Source organism: Crocuta crocuta, unplaced genomic scaffold (assembly GCF_008692635.1).
Source record: "Crocuta crocuta isolate KB4526 unplaced genomic scaffold, BGI_CrCroc_1.0 scaffold154, whole genome shotgun sequence".
NCBI classification, from domain to species: domain Eukaryota; kingdom Metazoa; phylum Chordata; class Mammalia; order Carnivora; family Hyaenidae; genus Crocuta; species Crocuta crocuta.
In genome coordinates, this window is record NW_027530545.1 from 2742898 (window position 1) to 2766405 (window position 23508).

The 23508-nt window shown below is 38.2% G+C and overlaps 1 protein-coding gene across 3 annotated transcripts in view; it reads right to left on the reverse strand.

Moving 5' to 3' along the window:
• Positions 1–23508, reverse strand: part of LOC144234484 (uncharacterized) — a 249714-nt gene that overhangs the window by 218092 nt on the left and 8114 nt on the right. For all 3 annotated transcript variants that reach the window (XR_013335971.1, XM_077767830.1, XM_077767829.1), the window contains exon 2: positions 1105–1147. Coding sequence is in view for 2 of the 3 variants with exons in the window: in XM_077767830.1 (XP_077623956.1) it covers positions 1105–1147 (43 nt within the window). In the remaining variant the exon portion in view is untranslated. The remainder of the gene's footprint in view (positions 1–1104; positions 1148–23508) is intronic.

A 23508-nucleotide genomic window follows, 5' to 3' on the forward strand; every position in this document is an offset into this window, starting at 1 on the left:
CATGGCACAACTTTTACTTTCTATCAAAACCAGGAAAGCCTTTACCTTCATACAAAGAGAAAGGGAAGAAGTATCTTTGATCTTCATCCTCTAACACAGTGGCACAATGCCATGAGCCCCTAACCCACGATCAGTTTTTAAACTGCCATAGAGGAGGGATGGGTGAAAGAGATCAAAGGGGATAAAGAGGTACAGATTTCCAGTGATAAAATAACTAAGTCATGGAGATAAAAAGCACAATATCGGGAATACAGTCAGTAATACTGTAATACTGCTGTATGGTGATGGATGGTGTCTACACTTATCATCGTGAGCACTGAGTAATGTACACAATTGTTGAATCAGTATTTTGCGCACATGAAACTAACATTGTATGTTAATTATATCCCCAAAATAAATAATCAAGTAAATCAGCCATAGAATCAGGATTGGTAATTATTAAATAAAATTTTGAGCAGGGGTTTGCATAATGGTGTTCAGTCGGTATTGAGATTTCAGTGCTAAATTACCAACATAAATCTAAAAGAAGGAAAAGGTGATATATAGCAAATCTATTAGAAGAATCAAACACTGAGGTTTCTGATGGCAATAACCATGTTGGGGGGGGGTGCAAAAAAATCTAACCCTTTCATCATTCTCCCCAAAATACTATTCTCCCCCCGAATACATCAATCATATACCTTTATTTAACTCTACCAGTTTTTAAGGAAGACATAATCAAAGTTTACCTTTTCTAGGGACGTATGTGCTGAGGGAGGATGTGTTTAAAATATATAAATAAGCATATTAGAGAGAAACCTGGAATAGAAAGTATCTCAGATCAAAAGTCAACTTCTATGTATTGCCTGTCTGGATACCTTTACATGACACACAGAATTAATGGAAGAAGGTGCTACAAAATGATGGTATTCCTTAAGATTTTCCAACAGTGCCCTAATATTACATCTGAGCTTAATATTGTGCATGGTCATTTCCACGTCTGCTAACATTGCCACATCCACTCATAATGTTACCCCAGAGAGAACTTGTTTCCTTGCACAATCAGCATTTTAAAATCAAGTGGACAGTTATCATATTACAAAGAAATCAGAGGTTATTCCTTACCAGGAAAATTTTGGACAGTTTCTTCTTACAGGTTTCAAAATACCTGAAAAAAAAAAGGGGCAAAGTGCTAGATATCAAAGTTCAGTAATAGCTCTCTTCCAGGAAACAGAGTTGACCTCATATTCCCCATCTGTAGGAAGGAGTAAGTTAAACCCACTCCACTCAGGATGCAACAGCTGACCAATCTCTTATACGTACCTATTAGTGGAACCAATCTGTCATAAGTTTCCTCTCTATTAAGTCAATTAAGTTAATCTCCTGAAATCAAAAATGAAAAGTCAAATGGGCCAAGGAATATACAGTACTTCAGACTTTTCTTTAAAGTTATTTGAGAGGGAAGAGAACTAGTTTAATTCACAGTTTGATCCTTGTTTGTAGATATGTGGATTAGAGTAAAGTTGACAAGAGATCATGAGCCACATGGGAACTAGAACTATCCAATGGATTCTTCATAAATTAGATGAGCAGGAGCAGGCCCCGAATTTGATTATAGCCCCAAAGGCATAATTTTCAAGCAAAACCTGCCAATCTAAATTTTTTGTGTTATTCTCTTATTCTAGATAACACTTCTAGAGATAATATTATGTTCAGTTTGATTATTTTATTACCTACTAATTCTTCACGAGTAAGAATGATACATAAAGGCAAAATACAAGTGGTGAAATTTTATATTATTTAGAACAGAATCAGCTGTGCCATGCTATGGTAACAAATACACCCTGAAATGTAAGTGGTTTGACAGAGCAAAGGCTTATTTGTCACCCACATCACAGACAAATGTGGGTTGGAAGGATTTCCTTGGTACCTTTCATAAATCATGACTTTGAGTTCTTACACCTTGAGACGATGACATCTTCAAAACACACAAACTTTGCATTCCCAATGGAAGAGGAAAAGAGAACCAGGATAAGGAACATAAACCCTTAATTGCTTCACCCTGGAAGTCACACAAGTGCCTTCTGCTCCCAATTCATTGGCCAGAATTCTGTCTCCTTGCAGGGAGGCTGAGAAATGCAAGTCCACAAATCACAGTCTCTGCCACAAGAGCTCTGCAGCCAAGCATAAGAGACTGACTCCTATGGCACCTTGGGCAAGTTACCTAACCTCTGTTCATCTTAGTTTCACCAACTGTAAAATGAAACTAGCAAAACAGCTGGCAGGATGGTCATGATGATTAAATCAGCATCTGGATAATTATCTAATTTAATGCTCAAAATACATGGTGGCCATTGTTACCACTGTTTAAATGGTTTAAGGTTTCTATAATGGCCCTAAGGCTAAAACAGATTTCAAGTTGGGCACTCTAAGATCATAAGACTCTTTTGGCCTTTCAAATCATCCTTATGTGGATCTGAGCTTGTGCACTTTGAAATGCACTGCACCAGATCAAACTGCACACATGAACATCCACCTTTAGTTTACCACAGCTCTGGCTTCTTGGCTTTCTAATGAATGTCTCAGTTGCAACATTCCTAAGGCTTTTAACCTGACTGTTATCCTCTGAAGTTCAGGTATTTACTTTTTTATTTCCTTGTTGGTGTCCTTCCTCCTCTCTCTCTCTCTCTCTCTCAGCCTCTCCCTCTCTCCCCCACCCCTCTCCCTAGCAATGGATCGGAAGCTTCACAGGTAACATTCTGTTGATCAAATGTGTTCTTATTTCTGAAGGTTTACTATGTTTTCAGAAACTAGGTTGAAAAAAATTCAGAATCCCCGAATGCCTTAATAAGCAATGGAACCTAAGCGGCAGCATTTTTATTCCTTTCCTAACTTTGCCTTCCCTCATTAAAGAGCTCAATTTAACACAGGTAAATGAATATACCTTCAACATGAAGCACTTCATGAATATAACTTCAACATGAAGTTGGGTCCAAATGCAGAAAAGACAGATCCCTCTTCCATCTTCAACTCCCTGTTTCAAAACAACTACATAAAAGTCTTACCAGAAAGAGTGGATGAGAGCTCTGGTGTTGCTTTTTCTCATTATGCCTTTAAGATTTGATTCACACTACAAAGATCTGTCAACACAATCATTCCGGTGGCAAGAGAGACAGCAGCTGCTGCCTAACTAGGAAACCAATATTATTCCTGGAGTGTGTGTCGTCCCGCAGGGTTTGGATTAACTCAAGATGGATACTTTCTCTCCAGTGCTTTGTTACAAATCACTTCTGGTAGTACCAGAGGTACCGCAAAGAAGCATTCAACACCCGCAAAGGAGTTATTTAAAATGAAATATGAAGCGTTCTGACTGCTTCTGGATTATCTTTGCTATGTTTCTTAATGAATTTTTTAAAAGGAAGTAGCAGCTTTTCTTCTATTAGAGTTCCTGAAAATGTGCTTGTGCATATATCAGCTTCGGTCAAGGAAATACTTGAAATATTGTCTTAGAAAATAGAAACCTGTCTGCTAGTCTTAGTTCTCCTTATACATTTGGTTAGTATTGGTTTTGCCATAAGTCAGACAACTCTGATGCAAGCACGTTTGACTTCCACAGCGCTTCCCCCACTGGGGGTTCTCCAGTACTTGGAAGGGCACTGAGCTCCCAGCCACTGCTGTTGTAATACCCATCCTCCCTTTCACCAGCCCAGGCCCAACCAGGAAGAGAGTTCAAAATATTCTACAAACCATCTGAAGCATGCCTAGTGCTCTAGAGCAAATGAACCATCAAAGATGACTCAAAGACCTAATTTCCAGTGGAGCACGGCAAAGAAATTATACCTACATTTTTCTATAGACCCATGGTCTTTAGCTCCTCCAATTCCTGAAATCATTTGTACCTTAAATCATGGCATATATAAGGGGACTCTGCTGGGTCATTATACACATCTCTAAGAATTGCTCCTAGTTATCATAACTGACTTCAAAATTTCCAGAGAAAGTGAGAACAAAAACCTCTTGTGGTTCCTCAACTCCCTGTGAAGGGAGTGTGAAGTCACAAATCCCCAGAAATGACTGACTCTCCTGCATTCCTCCTTAGATCCTCTTTATATGCATCTGAACAAAAAGAAAGGGACAAGATAAAGCAGGTATCCTTTAACTTTGCTACGTTAGTTGCTAAGAAAATGCCTTGACAATGAGTATAAGTCCTGAGCAGATTTTATAATGTCAACTGCTGCTGGCTCCCCTGAGCATGGTAAGTTCAACATCAGTTCAGACCACATTCTATGTGGCCTCGTCATTCACCCATAAATAGGTCTCCATCAGGATCAGATCCTGGAACCCAAGATAATAAGCATGGCAAGAAGGAGCTATTCCCATCATGTACTAAATATCTTTTATAACCCAGAAGGGCAAGGGGTCTATTTAGCTGCACGTCCTGGACAACTCCTATCTCCCTCCTCCCTGAATCTTAGCCCCTCATCTACAAAATAAGATTTTCCTGACCTATTCTTCAGAATACTCAGGCATGAAGTAATAGTTTCATCTAATATATTCTGCTATCTCATGTCAGGGATAAAGTGAAAATAGTAAGGACTAAAAGAAGAGTGTGTTATGTTCATTGTAGATCTAAAATGGAGACAATTATTGGACAAAGTACACAAGAAAAACTGAGTTACAACAAATGCCAAGGATGGACCATAGCATGGAATGTGACTTAAGGAAAACTGTAGAAACTAGCATGCTTAAATACACCTCCTCCATCAAGTTGTCCCTGGTACCCCAGTTGAGACCTTGAAGTAGACTCTTTCAATCTGCTACAACAATTATTTTGTCCCCAATTAAAGTAGCCCCACACAACTCATAGTTGAGCTATGAATTTACTATATTGCTCCCAAGATCTAGTAAGGGTAATAGCTAGTATCAGTTCAGGACTTATATGCTAAGTGATGTTTTTAATGATCTACATTTATTTACTTATTTAATCTCCATCCAGAGATTGATGAAGTAGCACCATTCATAATTGCATTTTCCAGATAAAATGAAGGCACAGAAAACTTCAGTAATTTGCTCCAGGATGCAGGAATAGTATGTGGTAGAGCTGTGATTTGAGTAGTCAGACTGACTCCGGAACTTAACTACCTTGCTGCTGTACTTCCCATTGCTTACACGTGCTGCTAAATTTTGTTCAGATGACCTTAGAGGAGACCTTTTCTTAGGCCAATAGCCTCCAGTGAAAACTGGAATACCATTTCCCAAGCGGTATTTCAGAATTCTGTTCTCTAGGACATCAATAAACATTCTGTGAAAAGGGATCTCGGTAGAAATAAGTTTGGGAATGTTAAGTACTGTATTCTCTTGCAGTTACAATTCACAGGAGCATTTCAAAAACAATGAGAAGTTCTATAGTAAAGAAATTTGCTTAAATTTGTTTAACTCAGTATGTGTCAAGGGTACTTGACAATAGGACTCATTGTTTTTAACCCTGCATCAATTGACATTTTAGCGAACAGTGTTTATGAAACATTGTCTTGGGAAAAGCTAGTCTAGTGCCATGAAAACATATTTAAGCTCATCTAGATATGGTTTATGGGAGATGTGAACCCTGATGGCTGAATGGAAACAAAACCCTGCCCCTTCCCAGGTGACTTTAGAGGAGCACAGAGAGTAGGATGCATGGTCTTATGGTAGTGGTTCTCAACTGGGGAAATTTTGACCCTAAGGGACATTGGCAATGTCTTGAGACTTTGTCACAACTAAAGGTTGGTACTGGTATCTAGTAGGTAGCAACTAGGGATGCTGGTAATCAGACAATGCACAAGACAGCTTCCCACAACAAAGAAGTATAGGGTGTAAAATGTCAATAGTGTCACTATTGAGAAGGTCTGCCTTATAGGATATGACCCCATCTATTGTTGACCTATACTTAGGGAGGGGATCAGTCCACTGGACTATGTAAATCCCAGGAGCAAATAACTATATCATCAGCACATTGCTATTCTTATTACATAGTAAATACTTTATGAACATTTGCTGTCTGATCCTCTAAGCTAAAGGATTCTTCTCTAGCCTCTATAGTGTTTTTCTACTAGAATTTTAGTGCTTTAGGAACTTTTGGCTGAAGGAAACCCCTGAGAAAAGCCACTCTGATGAGGTAGACTGGATGACTTAAGAGAGAAACAGGAGGAGATGCTAGGTTCAGGCATCCTCGTCAATGGGCACACTTCTTTTATGTGCCTCATAATCATACGGAATATTTGGGAGCCTGTGTCTACCCCTGAGTCCAATGGCTGGCTAAAATAGTCAATTAGAGTGTCTTTGTACTAGAGACAGTGTTTTTCTCCCTGACTTTTAGGGAAGGCTCTAGGACAGGAGTTTCTCTAACCCAGAATAAATAGGAGAATCTGGCCTGCTGGATTTGGAAGAAACAGATTAAGCTGGATATTAAGAAATTTGGCAAATAAATAAAATGAATGAGAACAAAGTAAATTGTGCCCTCAGGGCACCCAAGAATAATATCCCATGGTACTGGGAGGTCAGCTAGAGGCCTGGGAGCAGTTAACTGCGATCGTTTGAGGTCACTCTAGTTCATGGATCCTCATTCATTATTAGGTATACAACACTGTTCTTGGGGGCCACAGATTCTCCCAAACTCGGCACACATATGTCTGTAATGAATTAGGTTTCATCCTCTGAGCATTTAACTTCTTACACATTCCAAGTCTGGAGTAACTGCACTGGGAGTGGGAGCCATCTGCCACTATGCGTCTGGTTGGATTTGGACCTAATCCATCTCTGCCAGGTGCCTGATAGTCACACACTCTGAAACCCCAGTGCCAAAATTATATGTGAATCAAAGACCTAGGGTTTCAAAATGATCCAATTAAATATTTTTAGAATTCAACTTAATTTTTCAAAGGCTTAAACCTTAAGGATTATTATTATTACATAATCAGCAACCTTTTAAGTGAAATTCAATTAGGTATACTTTTTAAACTAGAGTATTTCTCACTATGATTTGGTAACTTTGTTAATACAATTGAAACATATATAATCCATACTTTTTTCATAATTTTTTTTTNGACTAAGCCACCCAGGCGCCCCTTTCATAATTTTTTAAAGTAGGCTTCACATCCAGTGTGGAGCCCAATGTAGGGCTTGAACTCACAACCCTGAAATCAAGATCTGAGATAAAGACCAGAGCTGAGATCAAGACTTGGACGCTTAACCGACTGAGCCACTCAGGCACCCCTTTGTAATTAATACAATTTTTAAACACCTTTTACAACATGATAGAATTCATAAGCCTTTGATTAAATTGGCAACCATTTTGTCTCAAAAACAGAATTTTAAGGTTTTTTGAGGAAAAATATGTCTTCCTCTTCTTTATATCCATAGTGCAATGATCATATAATAGGTATTTATTAAAGGTATTCTTTCATAAATAGGTATTCATAAAGTAAACCTAAATTTCATTACCCTGTGACCTTACTAATAAAAATGGGAATAGCTAATGTATATTGTGTACTTTGTATTCACCAGACACCGTGTTAAGCACACTTTACCTACCATAATTTTCCCTAAAATCATCTGACATAATCTCTGACTTTCCCCTACTTTACAAATAAATCATCTAGGGCTTAGAAAGCCTAAGAAATTTTCCAAAGAACACAAAGTTAGTAAATGGCAAACTGGAGTCACAAACTGAGATCTGACTTCATATAAGTACCACATGCTAATCAATTGTGCCATTGGAGTTCCCAGATCTGTCTGACATCAGAACCCAAAGCCTTACAGTTTTCTCCTCAGCCATGAACACATCTCTCATCTGGTCTTCTATCAGCAGTAGGCCTTGTGGAAGAAGACTGTTACATATTCAAGAATTCCAGACAACAAGCTAACATCTTGAATTGTATGTGCTGACTATGCCAGCGGGTTTCTGGGACCCCACTGCTTCTCTCTCTCTCCTGCCCTGGTATGCCACACCAATTTCTCTCCCTTAGCAGAAAACTTAGAACTTCAAATACTCAAGGGTTCGGAGAACTTTCTGAGTTCTCTACAAAGTTAGAGGAACCACTTACTTAGTAACAAACTAGGAAACACCATTAAGATAGTCCAACAAGACTACAGAAGTGTTACTGAGGTAAAACAAGTGTTCCCAGAATATTAAAAAACATATTACACATCAAGTTCAATCCTCATTCTACATATATGGGCTTATGAGAAGGGACTTTCCTAACTTATACAACCAATTAGTGACACAGCAAGACTGGATACTCATTCTTCTCTCCATCAGGACCTGTTTCCAGCACACCATACTCCCTCTCACCCTGAATTACTCCCAGGCAAACAAATACCAGTCTTTATGGAGGGTGATCCAAGGATTTTTCCATGACCCTTCTTTCCATGGAGCTTTCTAAAATTGGAGAAAAGAATTATTTATAGCCCTTATTTCAAGGTGCTTTTCAAATATCTAATTATCCAATGACCCACTCCTAGGCTGAAGGTGGCTAAGGACAGGGGACTTGGCTGTGTATTTTGTAATCATTCATGTGATGACCGAAACTCCAGTGCTTAGACAATGAATGCCCAGGTTGAGGATGCTAAGAAGTGAAAGCAAACATCTGTGCCTGTCATTTAAAGGTGTCCTAAGGACAGGAAAAAAATCCTTGAAATGCTTTTAACCCATTAGAGGTAGGAAACAAAATGTTTGAGCTCTAAATGACATCAGCAAACCCTTCAAGAGATGTCTGGGACAGATTTTGTTCCATTCTATTTTTTCTTTCGTACTCTTTTTGGGCTTTCTAAATGGTATCGTTAGGGGAATACAATTCTGAGTTGTGCAAGAAACTTCAACTGGCAGCATTTGTGATATAGTCCACAAGTCTTAGAAATGTTTCCATCTACCAAATTAGACTACTTCCATCTGGCAGACACTGCTGCTTGCTTTGGGAGATGAATGGAGCTGAAAAAGCCATGGCTGCTTTTCAAGGTTTCAATTCAGTGTAGGCAACATTCTCATGCCCAGGTCTAACTTGGTTTCATTGCTCTGAGACTACAGCACTGCAGTTATTATAGCCCAAAGAGAAAGATTAACTGCTCTGGAGGAGCCAGACAAGACAAAATTATCATGGATCCTGGTATCTGGCTTCAGGTGTTAACAGGTACAAGCCAGAGGATTTCTTGCAAAAGAAAAAAATAGAAGACATAAACAAAAAACAAATTTTTCCTTTTCTTTTTCTTTTCTCTATTTTAGCCCTTTTGCAAAATAGAATGCCATCAGAGAAATACACTTGACCTTCCCTGTGCTTGAGGTACCATCAAGGGATGGAATGATGATGGTAAGAGTCTTGGTCTCTAGCCTCTGCCAGAAATAACCAGAAAACACCAGCTTTCCCAATCTCTTCCTTGCTGGTGTGGTTCTGAAATCACCCACTTGGGTTTCTCTTCAGCCACTAAAGTTTCCTTTTATTATTGCTGGGGGTTACTTCTCCATTCACTCCCTTGAAGCTCCTCTTTACTGCCTTCTGTCTCTACTCTTGTTCACCAACTGGCTCCATGTTCTCCTTCAGAAATTACACCCTTTCTGAGCTACTGCTCCACATACTACACAAGTAGTTAACTGTAGTAAGTCACCATATTTACATCATTCCTTCCAATTCTGTGTAGTCCTCTAGAATATATCTCAGAGCCTGTTTTATGCCTATGATTTCACATGTAATAGCACAAGCTCAATAAGAGAAAACTTTGGGACTTTGTCACACTGACTTTATTGATTTCTTATAGGACTTTTGTCAATATTCTCATTTCCATAGGTAAGATTACAACAAAGGTGAAGAACATCCATAGAGCTACCACCACTCTTCTATTCATTCCATTTCATTTATCCTTTCTTCTCCTCTCCAACTCTCTCTTTCTTTCATGTTCTTTAAGAAACAGTCTTTTGGAGGTCTTGGAACACATTCTTCCCAAGTGTTGGGTTAGAAGATGATATGTGTTACACTCTAGTATAGCAACCCAGGTTATTAGCCTGTTTCCTTGGACTGAGTTTGACCACTAAAACCTTTTGTCATTCTAGAGTAAGTCCTCTGCCAATTACAACACTATTTGGTATGTTCAAAAAGGGTTCCTGCTCCCTAGCTTCATCCATGCACTTATAAGCTCAATTACATCCAGCAATACCATTGGATTCTCATGCAAATAAAACACCCAATTGCTTTCCCAAACATGCCCCAAGAATTCAACCAGTGTAACATTAAGTAAGCACCTCCCTTCCAAGGGCTTTGTTCTGTCATTTGGTGAAGTCACCAAATGAACCATCTCTCATAATGAATTAATTTAAGAACCATTACAATAGCATATGTCTGTGGAATTGATAGATTGTATAGCAGGTCTTAGTCATGAAGACCAATAGTTCAGGAACAAAGTTTATGAAATCTGCAATTTGTAAGAAATTGCAGATTTTTCCATGAAATTAAAAAAAAACACACTTTATGATATCTCTCTCAACCCAACTACAATAGTCCTTATTATAACAGCCCTCATCTGAAAACATTCTTTCCTAAATTGTATTGCTTGATATTTTTGGCTCATTAATTTATTCGGCAAATATTATTAATCACTTACTACAAGCAAGGTACTGTGTAACGTCTCTGGACTTAATTCCTGGCTTGATATTTAACCACTTTATTCTTAAGTTGTTCTAAAGATTAACAGAAATAATAGGCTTAGAAGTTCAACATATAAAGAGACAATTTCTGGATGGCAGCATGAAGACCTCCAAGATGCTCTCCCTAGTAAGACAATCATAACTGGTGAAAAATATATTTTAAAAAAACAAATGAATAAAAATTCTGGAAACGGATTTAAGGGAAAACAGAAAATGAAGAAACATTTCCTCAAGAAAATCTACCAAGTCTTAGTAAGAAGAGGAAGAGTCTGCGGCATTTGCATCACAAACATCCCCCACCCCAGTTCAGCATGATAAAACTCCACTCTGGGCAACTGGGAATACTGAGCTCTCTTTCTCCCAGCTCCAAATTTAAGCTACATTACTTCTTCAAGAGGGGTAGACTGCTAGTATTTCCCACAGCTCCTCCACCCACCCACCTTCATCTGTATTGAAGAAATTCTATTTCAAGTAAAAACAACTGTAAGATCTGGGGTTTTCCTCCTCTAACTAGACCCACTCAAAGAATAGAAGCTCTACCCCAGACATACAGGCCTTTAATTACAGGGGCCTAGATCACCCTCACTTCAGTTAATTCATTGGTTATACGTTCCATACTAGGAGAGATAAGCTGAGAAGACCAGTGGCTGCTGCCCCAGCCCAGCACTCTACTTGAAAATCTGAGGTGTTATTCTCCATACCCAGGTCTGGAGCAGTAGAAGAGAGGTTTTTCTCAGTGGGAGAAACAGACATGAAACAGATCTCTGAAGATTTTCCAAGGGGAACTGATTTTATTTGGAAGAAAGTAAGGAAAGTTGCTATATTATTTAAAATTCCCAATATTCAACAAAAACATACAATATGTGTAAAACACAAACAAACAGAAAGTAAGGAACTGTGCCACACACACATGAAAAAAAAAGCAGGCAACAGAAATTACGTCTGAAGGTTCCACATGTCAAATACAGCAAAGGCTTCAAACCAGCTATTAGATATCTGTTCAAAGAACTAAAAAAAAATTCTTTGCTAAAAGAAATAAAGGAAGAAATGACAATGTCTTATCAGATAGAAAATATTAACAAGATCTAGAAATTATTATTTTAAAAAATGGAACCAAATAGAAAATCTGAAGCTGAGAAGTACACAAACAGATGGAAAATTCACTTGAGGTGCTCACCAATAGATTTGAGCTGGCAGAATAAAGAAAGTGTGATCTTTAATACAGATAAATAGAAATGATGCAATTTGAAGAACATAGAAATAAAAATGAATGAAGAAAAATAAATAACCTCAGAGAAAGGGACACCATCAAGGGCACCTACATAAGCATAATAGGAGAGGACACAAAAATACAGAAACAATAAGGAGAGAAGCAGCAGAAAAAAATATCAAAGAAATAATGACTAACATTCCAAATTTGATGAAAATTATTCATTAACATATCCAAGAATATCAATGAACTCCAAATTAGATAAAAACAAGAAGATACACACCCAAATACATCACAGTAAAAATGGCAAAATGCAGGGGCACCTGGATGGTTCAGTCGGTTAAGCATCCAGCTCTTGATTTCAGCTCAGGTCATGATGTCACAATCAGTGAGACTGAGCCTCAAGCTGAGCTCTAGACTGACAGCTTTGGATTCTTTCTCTCCCTCTCTCTCTCTCTGCCCCTCCCCTACTCTCTCTCAAAATATCATTTTAGAAAATAGTAAAAGAGGTACAAAGATAAAAAATTTAAAGTAGCAAGAAAAACATAATCAATCATTTAAAGAATACCAAACTTATCAATGTCTTTAAAAAAACACCAAAAACACAGAAAAGCCAAAAACACTTTCCAATTATATGAGCTTAATATCAAAAACTTGACAAAGATGTCACTGCTATGAATTCAGTTGTGTCCTCTCCAAATTTCAGTGTTTCTGTATTTGGAGACAGGGCCTTCAGGATGTAAATTAAAATTAATTGAAATAAGGGTAGAGCCCCAATTAAATAAAATTGGTGTCCTTATAAGAGGAAAATCCCTCCCTTCCCTCCCTTCTTCTTATCCATCCTTCCCCTCACCACCCTCTTCCATAAGCTCAAAAGAAAGTCCATGTGAAAACAATGTTGCTGTCCATAAGACAGGAATAAAGCTCTTACCAGGAAGCAAATCAGCCAGCACCTTGATCCTGGACTTTCTAGCCTATAGAATTCCAAGACATAAATTTCTATTGTTTAAGCCACAGAGACTGTGGTATTTTATTGTTAAGAGCCCAATTAGACTAATATAATCACAAAACAACAATAACACCTATAGACTATCATGAATAGCAATGCAAAAATCCACAAGACATTTATATCAAACCAAATCTAACACATTATAAATATTATTCACTATACCATGTAGGATTATCCCAGAAATGCAAGGTTAGTTCAATATCCCAAGCTCTATTAACAAACCATATCAGTATAATAAATATAAAAGCTACATGATCACCTGAGTAGATATAGAAAGAAAGCATTTGATAAAATCTAGTACCCCTTTATAACTAAAAGAAGAAAGAGAACGAGGAGGAGGAGGAGGAGGAGGAGGAGAAGAAGAAGAAGAAGAACAACAACAACAACAACAATAACAACAACCATACATAATTAAGTAGGAATAGACAAAATCTTCCTCAATCTCATAAAGGGAGTCTACATAAAACAAGGATAATAATAATTACAGCCATCTAACAACTGCTCTATGTTCTGTGTTATACATGATATCACATATATCAGTCAGCAGTTGTTCCTTTTGCCTACAAAGTCCACACTAAAAGCATGCTGACACCTTCCGTTTTTACACCCAAATATCTTTCCATGTCTGTCAGTATACTACTCATATTCTTCTATGCCAAATACATGGGGAAACTGGCCATTCTCTGGAAGGCTTGCCCATTCCTACTTTGTCGCTTGCCTAATGTGCCTTTGCTTTTGTTGTCCTTCAAACTTGAACTGTCCTACCTACCCATCTCTACCTGTTCATATCCTATTTGTACCTCGAGTGAGCTCAAATGCCACCTCTTCTAAGGTGGCTCCCCCAATCTTTTCCCTCCCCTTCCACCCCACCATAAATGTCTGTTCTTTTTTCTGCCTTTCAGTAGCCCTTCACACTTCAATTATAAATCTTATTATGTCCAACTTTGTAGTCCTTCCAGACAAAACTTCTTTTTAAAAAAATTTTTTTAAATGTTTATTCTTGAGAGAGAGACAGAGTGTGAGCGGGGGTGGGGGCAGAAAGAGAGGCACAGAATTCGAAGTAGGCTCCAGGCTCTTAACTATCAGCACAGAGCCTGACGTGGGGCTCAAACTCACAGACCATGAGATCATGACCTGAGCACAAGTCAGAAGCGTAACCAAATGAGCGACTCAGTGCCCCCAGACAAAACTTTTTGAAGTCAGGGACCTCATCTGAAAGTTAGTATCCCAAAAAGAAACTGTTGAGTACTATGCCTTGCATATGTTAGGTGCTCCAAAACTCCTGAAACGAATTTAAAAGCTGATCTTGAATACATTCTTGGTAGCATGCCTGTGAGAGGCAAGTTCTGGTTTACATTCTAGGGTCTAACAGAATGTGCTGTGTGAAATGGTTCTAGAATAATCTCGAAGCACCACCGTTTCATCTCAGAAAATGCCCAAAATAGTACCTTACCCTTCAGAAGTCTCATGTCGACTGCCATAAAAATATATGAAATAACATGAAGTGAAGATAGTGTGCCTTCTGCTGAATTTAAATTTGTGACTTAAGTTAAAGGAAGAAATCCTTGGAATGAAACAGTTGTGAATTCTAAATAAATCGGTATAAAGAGGACAGACAGAAGACTTTCATATTCTCAAATATTTCCAGGAAAAGTGGTAAATTAAACAGGCAAAGAGAAGACTGAGGAAGACTTATTCATATCCCTCAATCCACCCACACCACTAATCATATTAAAGGGCTGCGGGCTATGGTGGAAAAACATGCAACTATTCATTGGAGTTTGTAGCAGAGCCACTTACCAGTAATCAAGAGGCTGACAAAGCTGTGCAGGTGTGTGTTTGGGGTGAAGAGTGTCAGGATAGAGGGGAAGAGAATGATAGGTTTCAATTAAAGGATTGTTCATTCAAAATAAAGCATAAATGATTTTTAGAATTCATATTAATGTAATGTGACATGTGGGTGACTACCCAATTCCAGTCAAAATAATTGATCTGATTAATGTTTTAAGTATTTTCTTCTATCAACTCTCTTCTTTTTTCTGTCTTTCAAAGGAACCAGCATATTCTAAAGAGAAACATCTCTCATCTTTGATATGACAAATCAATAAGAGCAAGAAAGCTGAAAACAGGGATCCTAAATATTCATACACTGAAAACTTCAGCCTTGCATATCACTTGACAATATTACTATCCTGCCTTTTATAATATCCTTTCCCCCATGATGTTCAAAGCCCTTAACAACCTCATTAAAGTATTTGTGTCAGGTTACATCTCAAAAGAGTCACACTCAGAAGTCCAGAGGAAGGCCAAGTTTTAAATCAGTGAAGGAGAGTAAAATGGAATTCTCATCTTAATTCCAGATACTACTAGTTATAATATATACACCACATGCAGACGACATAAGGGTAATAGTTAACAGCATGGACTCTAAAATCAGAATTTGAAATTTGAACTGGGATCCTCCACTTAATACTTATGCAGCCTGCAACTTAACCTCTCTCTGCCTCAGTTCACTCATCTGTAAATAGGAAAGAATACCTACCTCAGTTTTTTTTAATGACTAAATATTTGAAATGTTTATAAGTATTTGAGAAAGCTTAAAACACTGCCCAGCATATGCTAAGCACTATGTAAAGGTCTACTAAACAAATACACATGGTAGTGAAGCATCAATAAAGATAAAGAGCAAAAGGAGTTCATAATAAAATCAAGAAGATAATTCCCCAACAAGGTGAACATCTATGGTAAACATTATTCTGATATGTCCAGGACTGAGAAGTTCCTGAGAAGTGGGAATTTCAGTGCTGAAATCCAGAGTCCAGGACTTTCAGTAAAAACTTAGATTGTTCTTCACCCAAAAGGGACTCAAGAGGGTGAGTAATAGATTTCACTTTTTAAAAGTTTCTATCATGTACTAGTCAGTGCATAACTAGTCAATACTACATCAGTTAGTCCTTCTAACAACTCTGCAAGTAAGGTAATTTTATTTTCACTGTTTGGAAAAGAAAGCTCAGCTATAGACCAATAAACTAATTTGCCCAAGGATGTACAGCCTTAGGAAGTAGGATCAGAGATGGACCCCCCAATCTGCCTGATTTCAAAGCCTAGGTTTTCCGATGTTTTTCTCTATTCGAATAGCCTCCTCTAGAAAGGCGTGGCTTCACAACCCAGCCAGCTCAGGACCATTTGAGGACAGACCTGGAGTAATGAGTTAGTCAAGATGGACTCTTTTTTTTTTTTTTTAATTTTTTATTTATTTCTAGGAGAGAGANCGCCCCAATCAAGATGGACTCTTAATGCTCAAAGGCTATGTATCTGGCCACATTCTCCCTGACTTTTCAGACAGTATGGTCCCTTCCTGGGGGACTTTGATAAAGCCACTTGTCAATGCTGTAGCGGTACATATGCTAAGTATGGAGTCACGCTCCTGCCTTTTTGTTGGAACATAATAAAAACATCAGAGGAAGTTCTATTTCTTACCACTCTCTTTGCTCTTTATTAACAATACTTCCCTTTGAAAACTGTAGCCTGTTTTAGCATAAAACATAGCAGAAAATTTTGAAGTTTATCCATCCTTCCCATATCTTTCCTCCATCCCTGCTGTTATTTTGCTAGTATAGCTGGAATAAAATAAACACAGCGAGATTTCACTTTAATCTGTTTTCTTTGAAACTTCTATTTGTTTTAGGACTCTTTCAATTCATAACATATTAGCAATGTGATAAAAATCAACCTGGAAGAGGGTCTCACCCAACAACATCATCCTCAAAACAGGCAGGCATAGCTTTGTCTCCATTTAGAGAAGCCACTGAAGCCACTCTAATCATTCCTAACTTCTAGACCACAGATGTAAGTGTGTGGATGGTGTGAATGCCATAGTTTGAACAAAGAGTAAAACAAATAACCCACACACTCTCTCTATTTGGGGAACCTGCTCTTAATTGATTTGAAATATCCAAGAACACATTATACTGTCTTCATCTTTCCATGCAAAAGAGAATTAAAAAAATCATCAAGGGTAGCTTTACTTATGGAAGCCTCTAATAATAACTCTGATGTTAAGTAAAAACTCTCTTGCTACTGTCAGAAATCTACTCCTTAAAGTGCAGGTTTTATTTATTCTAGCTGAGTAGCTGAAAAATATTTCTACATCCTTCCTTGCTGGTAAGTGCATGGGTTATGTTTTACAGTAAATGCTCACTCCGCCTTTTCTAGAAATAGCTGCGGCCATACTCTGTCATGTTTCCACTCCTTTCCCTTTCCCAATCATACTAACCAAATTCAGAATATAAGACACTAGGTAGCATATTCATTGCCCAAGCAGATTCAATAAGAAACATACAAAGAATGCTGTGCTGGTAGCTCCATCTTTGAAATTAAGCCCTTCTACACCCTCAAGTCCCTGTCTTCAAACTGAGGCTTATGAACTTTGCTTATGTGAAATCATGTTTGTGAGAATATAAAGGAGTGTCACCTCCAAACCACGATAAATGTGTAAAGGCGACAGACTTTTTGTTGTTTGGGTTTTTCATTTTATTTAATGGAGTAATTTTCTTTGAGTGGGACCAACCAAATTCAGGTCTTTATCATTTGCAATTCCTGAAGAAATTTTCTTAACATACATAGTGACAACATTAAGTTTTAGCTGAGAATGACCAAATGTGTAAAATGGAATGAACTCATCAAATGACAGTGAGAGTGGGGCGCCTGAGTGGCTCAGTCGGTTAAGTGTCTGACTTCGGCTCAGGTCATGATATCACAGTTTGTGGGTTCGAGCCGCACATCAGACTCTGTGCTGACAGCTAGCTCAGAGCCTGGAGCCTGTTTCAGATTCTGTATCTCTCTCTCTCTCTCTCTCTCTCTCTCAGAAATAAATAAAAAATATTAAAAAAAAATAAGTGAGAGTCATTGACTCTATTTTTAAAAAAATTTCTAGCATGTACTAGTCAATGCATAAATAGTCAGTATTACATCATTTAAAGTCCTTCCAAAACCTTGGAAGTAAAGTAATTTTATTTTCACTGTTTGGAAAAGAAAACTCAACTACAGACCAATAAAGTAATTTGCCCAAGGACGTACAGCCTTAGGAGGTACAATCAAAGATGAATCCCCAATCTTCCTGAATTCAAAGCCTAGGTTTACCAATGTTTTGCTCTACTCTGATGGCCTCTGTTCTACTCTGATGGATATATACAGATGCATGTATAAATATATATGTATATATATTTATACATGCATCTATATACATTTATAATACATAATATATAATACACAAATGCATATGTTTACACATAATGCATATATATAACATGTATTTGTAAGTATATATATATATACTTATTATATATATACTTATATATACTTATTATACACACACACACACACACACACACACACACACACACAAGACACATACATACAGACAGAGCATTCCCACATTATAACTAGTATGATGGTAGTGCTAGAGCTAAGTATCACTAAGACACTAGCAAAATCCTTGTTCTTCTGTTGCCACTGCCGTGATGCACATAATAAATGGTAATATTGGTATAGCACTCTGGGGAAAGCAGGTCATTTTCTCAATCTCCAGGTTTGTCTCCCTCAAAATGATCATTTTGTCATATCAAGACATTTATGATAATTTCAGAGAATTTTCTGTCTCTTTGCACTGGCTCAGAGTATACAGTTTAAACAATTTCCATCAACTATTTTTACATAGCTCATTCTACTGGTGTCTCTAATTTGTTACAAATTCCTGCACATCTTCTTGAGGAAGACTAGTACTTTAGGTTCTCTCCCCTTTTTCTGTTTTGCTGCAGATGGACATGCTGCTTTGTACCTGCTCCTCAAATATATCAGTTCCTTCATACCATAGGCCTTTGTCCAAGTTATGCCCTTTGATAGCAATGTGCTCTCCCTTCTCTTTGCATGACTGGCTCCTCGTCATTCAGAGCTTGCCTTAAATCTGATTGGTATTCCTTAACCACTAAATCTAAAGCAGCAATGCAGACACCATGTCATGTTAGCCCAATTTAGTACCAGCTGGTATTATGCTTATTGCATTTGTTTATTGCTTACTTCCCTCCCCACTCCACGTAAGCACCATTAGAACAAGTTTGCCTATCTTAATCTCAAGTGTTCTCTAGAACCTAGAACAGTGATGACATATAGTCAACATTCAATACTTCCTGAATAAATAAATGTTAAATAAACTGTTCTCCTGCAACTGCTACCTACCTGGGCATTATTGCTCTCTAAATTCAGCTTTAATAACAAGGACCAATTTTCCCGGGAAGTTCATTTGAATATGACTGTCTCACAGCATAGCACTTATTGATCACTTCTTGGTAATGTTAATAATATCCTGAACTAATCAAGTCACTTTGAGTTTGTACTTTACTTCATATTAACTTTTTATGTGAGGGTTATAAAAACATTTTATATATCACAAAGTCATGTGAAAAAACTCATTTTTTATCTATAGTCAGGGACGGTCACTACCTATGCATGTTTTCAAAGTTCCCCTAGGTCTCCCCACCCAAAGACATCCTAACATGTATGTGCAATTTCCATACTATTCATGACTTAAGGTTATGCTATAAAAGCCATTTAAAATCCAAATGTATAATAAAGTCCTACACAGATCTAAAAGCAATTCCTAAGGGAAAAATCACACTCAGGTAAGTGAAAGTCACTTAAATTATCCATGAAGTATAACAAGCATATATAGCATTTCTCACCAAATTAAACATCATTTTTTCCCTTCCCCAGTATTATTGGAACAGAAAACTATTTCTTCAACTGATCATCAAATGAAGTGGTTAGCCATACTGTATGAAATTAGCATATATTTAAGTCTTTGAATCAAATTTAGTCCATTTGAACATATGGGCATTCATGCAATGGAAATAGAACTTGAGACTGACCAAGGAGAAATACATAAATTTATATATACATATACACATACATACATATGTAAGATATAGGTAGGTCTGCCATTTTGTTCATCCTGATCATCCATAGATGGAATAGAATGGATGCCATAGAATGAATTTTGTCCTCCCTTCCCAAAATTCATATGCTGAAGCTCTAACTCCTCATTGTGACTGTTTTGGGAGATAGGGCTTTTTGGAGGAAATTAAAGTTAAATGAGATCATAAGGGTAGAGTCGTAATCCAATAGGATTGGTGGCTTGGTATAAAAGAGATTTCTCTCTCTCTTCCTAACATGTGAAGAGACAGAGAGTTGATGGCTATTGGCAAACTGGGAAGAGAGGCCTCACCAAAACGCTACTGTGCTGCACCCTGATCTCTGACTTCCAGCCCCCAGGACTGTGAGATATAAGTATCTGTTGTTTAAGCCTCCAGGTCTATGGGAGCTGACTGGTGGAATGGGGAACACATTATAACTCATTATCTTTCTTTCTCTCTCATGTTTTTCAATCTTCAAACCCTCTGCTTGTGCTTAATTTAAGATAAATATGCCGATGATACAACTCTTCTGTAACACACTGAATCATAATTGATTAATGCTACCTTAAATGAAAGAACTGATCATATTTGTTAGCCAGATATCAAGCAAAGCCTGGGAAAAGGAATATGCAGGAGCAAGTGAGAACAAAGGAAAAGGAGCCCAGAAAAACCAGGCACAAAGCTTTTCTGGAGGGAATACTGAAGGGTATGCTGGGGTGTGAATTAAGACTTGGGCATGTAAAGGACAACAGAAAGGTTGGGCACTAAGTCCTAGAAGTCTGGGAAGGAGATTAATAAAGGAGATAAAATGAAGATATGTTGGTAGCAAAGATAACTTTCTCCATTGTGCCTAAAGCTATTCCTGCTCATAATAACTATGAGAATTGCTTAGTGTGTTATTAATCTTATAACTGATGGATAAACAACCCCACTTAACAGTTTTTCATTTGCCCTTCTCTATTCATCGTGTCAGAAGATGAAAGGAGAAAACTCACTTCCAGAAATTACAAAAGGAAAGATTATCTATTCTTATTTGCACATATATAAAAATTTGAGTACACTTATAACACGAAGATAGAGGAATCTTCTCCAAAGCAAAATGGTTTTTGTGATCCTCAGGATGGGAAAAGGAGCCACTTCATTCAAGCCTTAACAAAATAGGGAATTTTAAGTTAGGGACGCTGGATACTGAGGATTTGCGATAACTTTTAAGTGACTTTAATGGACTTTTTTTTTTTTTTGAGACTCTGTCCTTTATGGTCTTTTTGAATTTTCAATTACTTCCATCTTAACTGTCGAAATAGAAAGGGTGCTCTGCCCATTACAGTAATTAGTTGAAATGAGAAGAGAGCTAGGAAAGGAATTCAGAAGCCACAGAACAGTCAGTATTAATGCTGTTCGTGTTTCAAATATGAATGGACAGCGATATGCATTCCAAATGACTGAAACACCCAGACAGTTGGTCAAGAGCATTCTTTGACATCTATTGTGTGAGAAGCACCATGCTTGGCTGCTGTCTGAAGAAAAGAAAAGAAACACAAGACAGCGCTGATCTCCCAGCTTACCAGCCTGCAGGTCTCAATAGACTAAGACACTTGGAAAACTGAAGCTACCCCCACAACAAGAGGCCATTTTGTCAGACCTGATGTCAGCCCACCTGTTGAGGGTAGAAATTGTATCTCTGTTATAAATAAATGTAAAGATGTGTCCCCTAAATTTAAAGAGAACAATTAACTACAGGAGACTTTTATCCTCATTTTTCTTAGGGAAATCTCAATTTTGTCTAGTACCTGATGTAGCTCAGGAAAAAAGTATAGTCCATTATTAATAGTTCCTTAGCGACTTCTAGGGAAGATGATCCATTAGGATCCTAACCTCACCTTGTTCCGTGGATACAACTAGGTAATACCCACATCAGTGTTAATAACCCAGAAAATGACCTAAGGACTGACAGAATAGACTCCCCACAGCTGAATGTAGAGAAGGGGCATTGAAAAGGGTAGGAAGAGAGGAGATATGGTAGGAGCTAAATGGACTTGCATGACTGTTCACAAGAGGGAGGGATGCCATGGACCTGGAAAGGACCAGACCCCACACCAGACATGCAGGCATGCACAAGGAACCCACACGAGTAAGGTGAATCCCCATAACATTTGGCTTTAAAACCAGAGGGGCCTAACAATCAGTGGGGCTTAACACTTGGACCTTAAAAATCATCAGGATCAGCTGGGGGGGAGGGTACTAGGAGGTTGGAGTCGACACCTTTAAAGAGCACAACAAAGAGCTCCACTAAGATATAGCATAGAAGCAGCAATTTGAAAATCACCTTGGGTACATAGGAAGGAAATTTACTTACTAATTTCAGAGCATGTGCTGAAGGGACAGAGGTCTTTGGGAGACTTGTCCGGGAACCAAAGACTTTGAAGGTGTCATTTCTCTCCTCTGCCCACCACCATAGATACATGGACAGTGTGAACACTCTCTACCTAGCTTGCTAACAGGGCTAACCCCATCCTCACCTTCTTCTACAGAAACACCCCTCCATCCCATCATAGGTAGGAGTTTTCCCAAGTGGCTATGCCCCCCTCCTGCAGTAGACAAGCTCTGACTTTGCTGGCATCATGTGCTCTGCCCTGTACCCATGTTCTCAGACAGAAATACCTCCTCTGATATGCCCTGGGCCAGAGTCCATCCAAAGCAATGTTACAAGCCTGCAGTGTGAAAGCAGGTCCAGTGGGGCCACACCACTCCAAAATGACTTTTGCCTGGGAAGTGGGGAAGATCACCACACATACCATTATAATTGCTACCCAAGTAGTGGGCTGGGGGCAGACATCAGGTTTGACTGTAGGCCCTGCTAACCAATGAAAGCTTCTCAGGGGACAAAACAGAGAAAGCACCCTGCAGTTTGGTATTACTACATTTCTGGCAAACACCTAGTATGACTCAACTCAAACTCAAAGGTGGCCCCAGACAGTCCCACTAACAACAAAGAGACCAAACTCTGCTCACAACAGGCAAAGAGAACCGTTGCAGATGACTAAATTGAAGGCAAAAGTGGCTCAGCCACAATAGTAGAACACTTGCAATATACGTAGGAGATACTGCTGAAGCGCCTGTTTCTGGTGAATAGGGGATACTGCATTGCAGGGCATTAGAGGACCTCTTCTTAAGACCTCTACTTTCAAGAGCAAAAAACATAGCTGACTTGCCTAATACATACAACCAGCCATAGAGAGTTAGGCAAAATGAGACAGAAGAATATGTCCCAAATGAAAGGACAGGACAAAATTACAATGAGAGACCTAAATGAAACAGAGATAAGTAACATATCTGACAGAAAATTTAAAGTAATGGTCAAAGATAATCATTGGACTGAAGAAGAGTGAAGGACTTCAGTGAGACTCTCAACAAAGAGATGGAAAATATAAAAACAAAAAAGAACAAACCAAAAATGAAGAATTCAATAACAAATTAAAAATACACTAGATGGAATAAATAGTAGACTAGAGGAAACATAAGAATAGATCAGCAACCTGAAGGACAGAGTAATGGAAACCAAGCTGAACAGGAGAAAGAAAAAACAATAAAGAAAAATGGACTTAGGGAACTCAATAATACCAACAAGTGTAACAACACTCATACTATAGGATCCTAGAAGAAGAGAGAG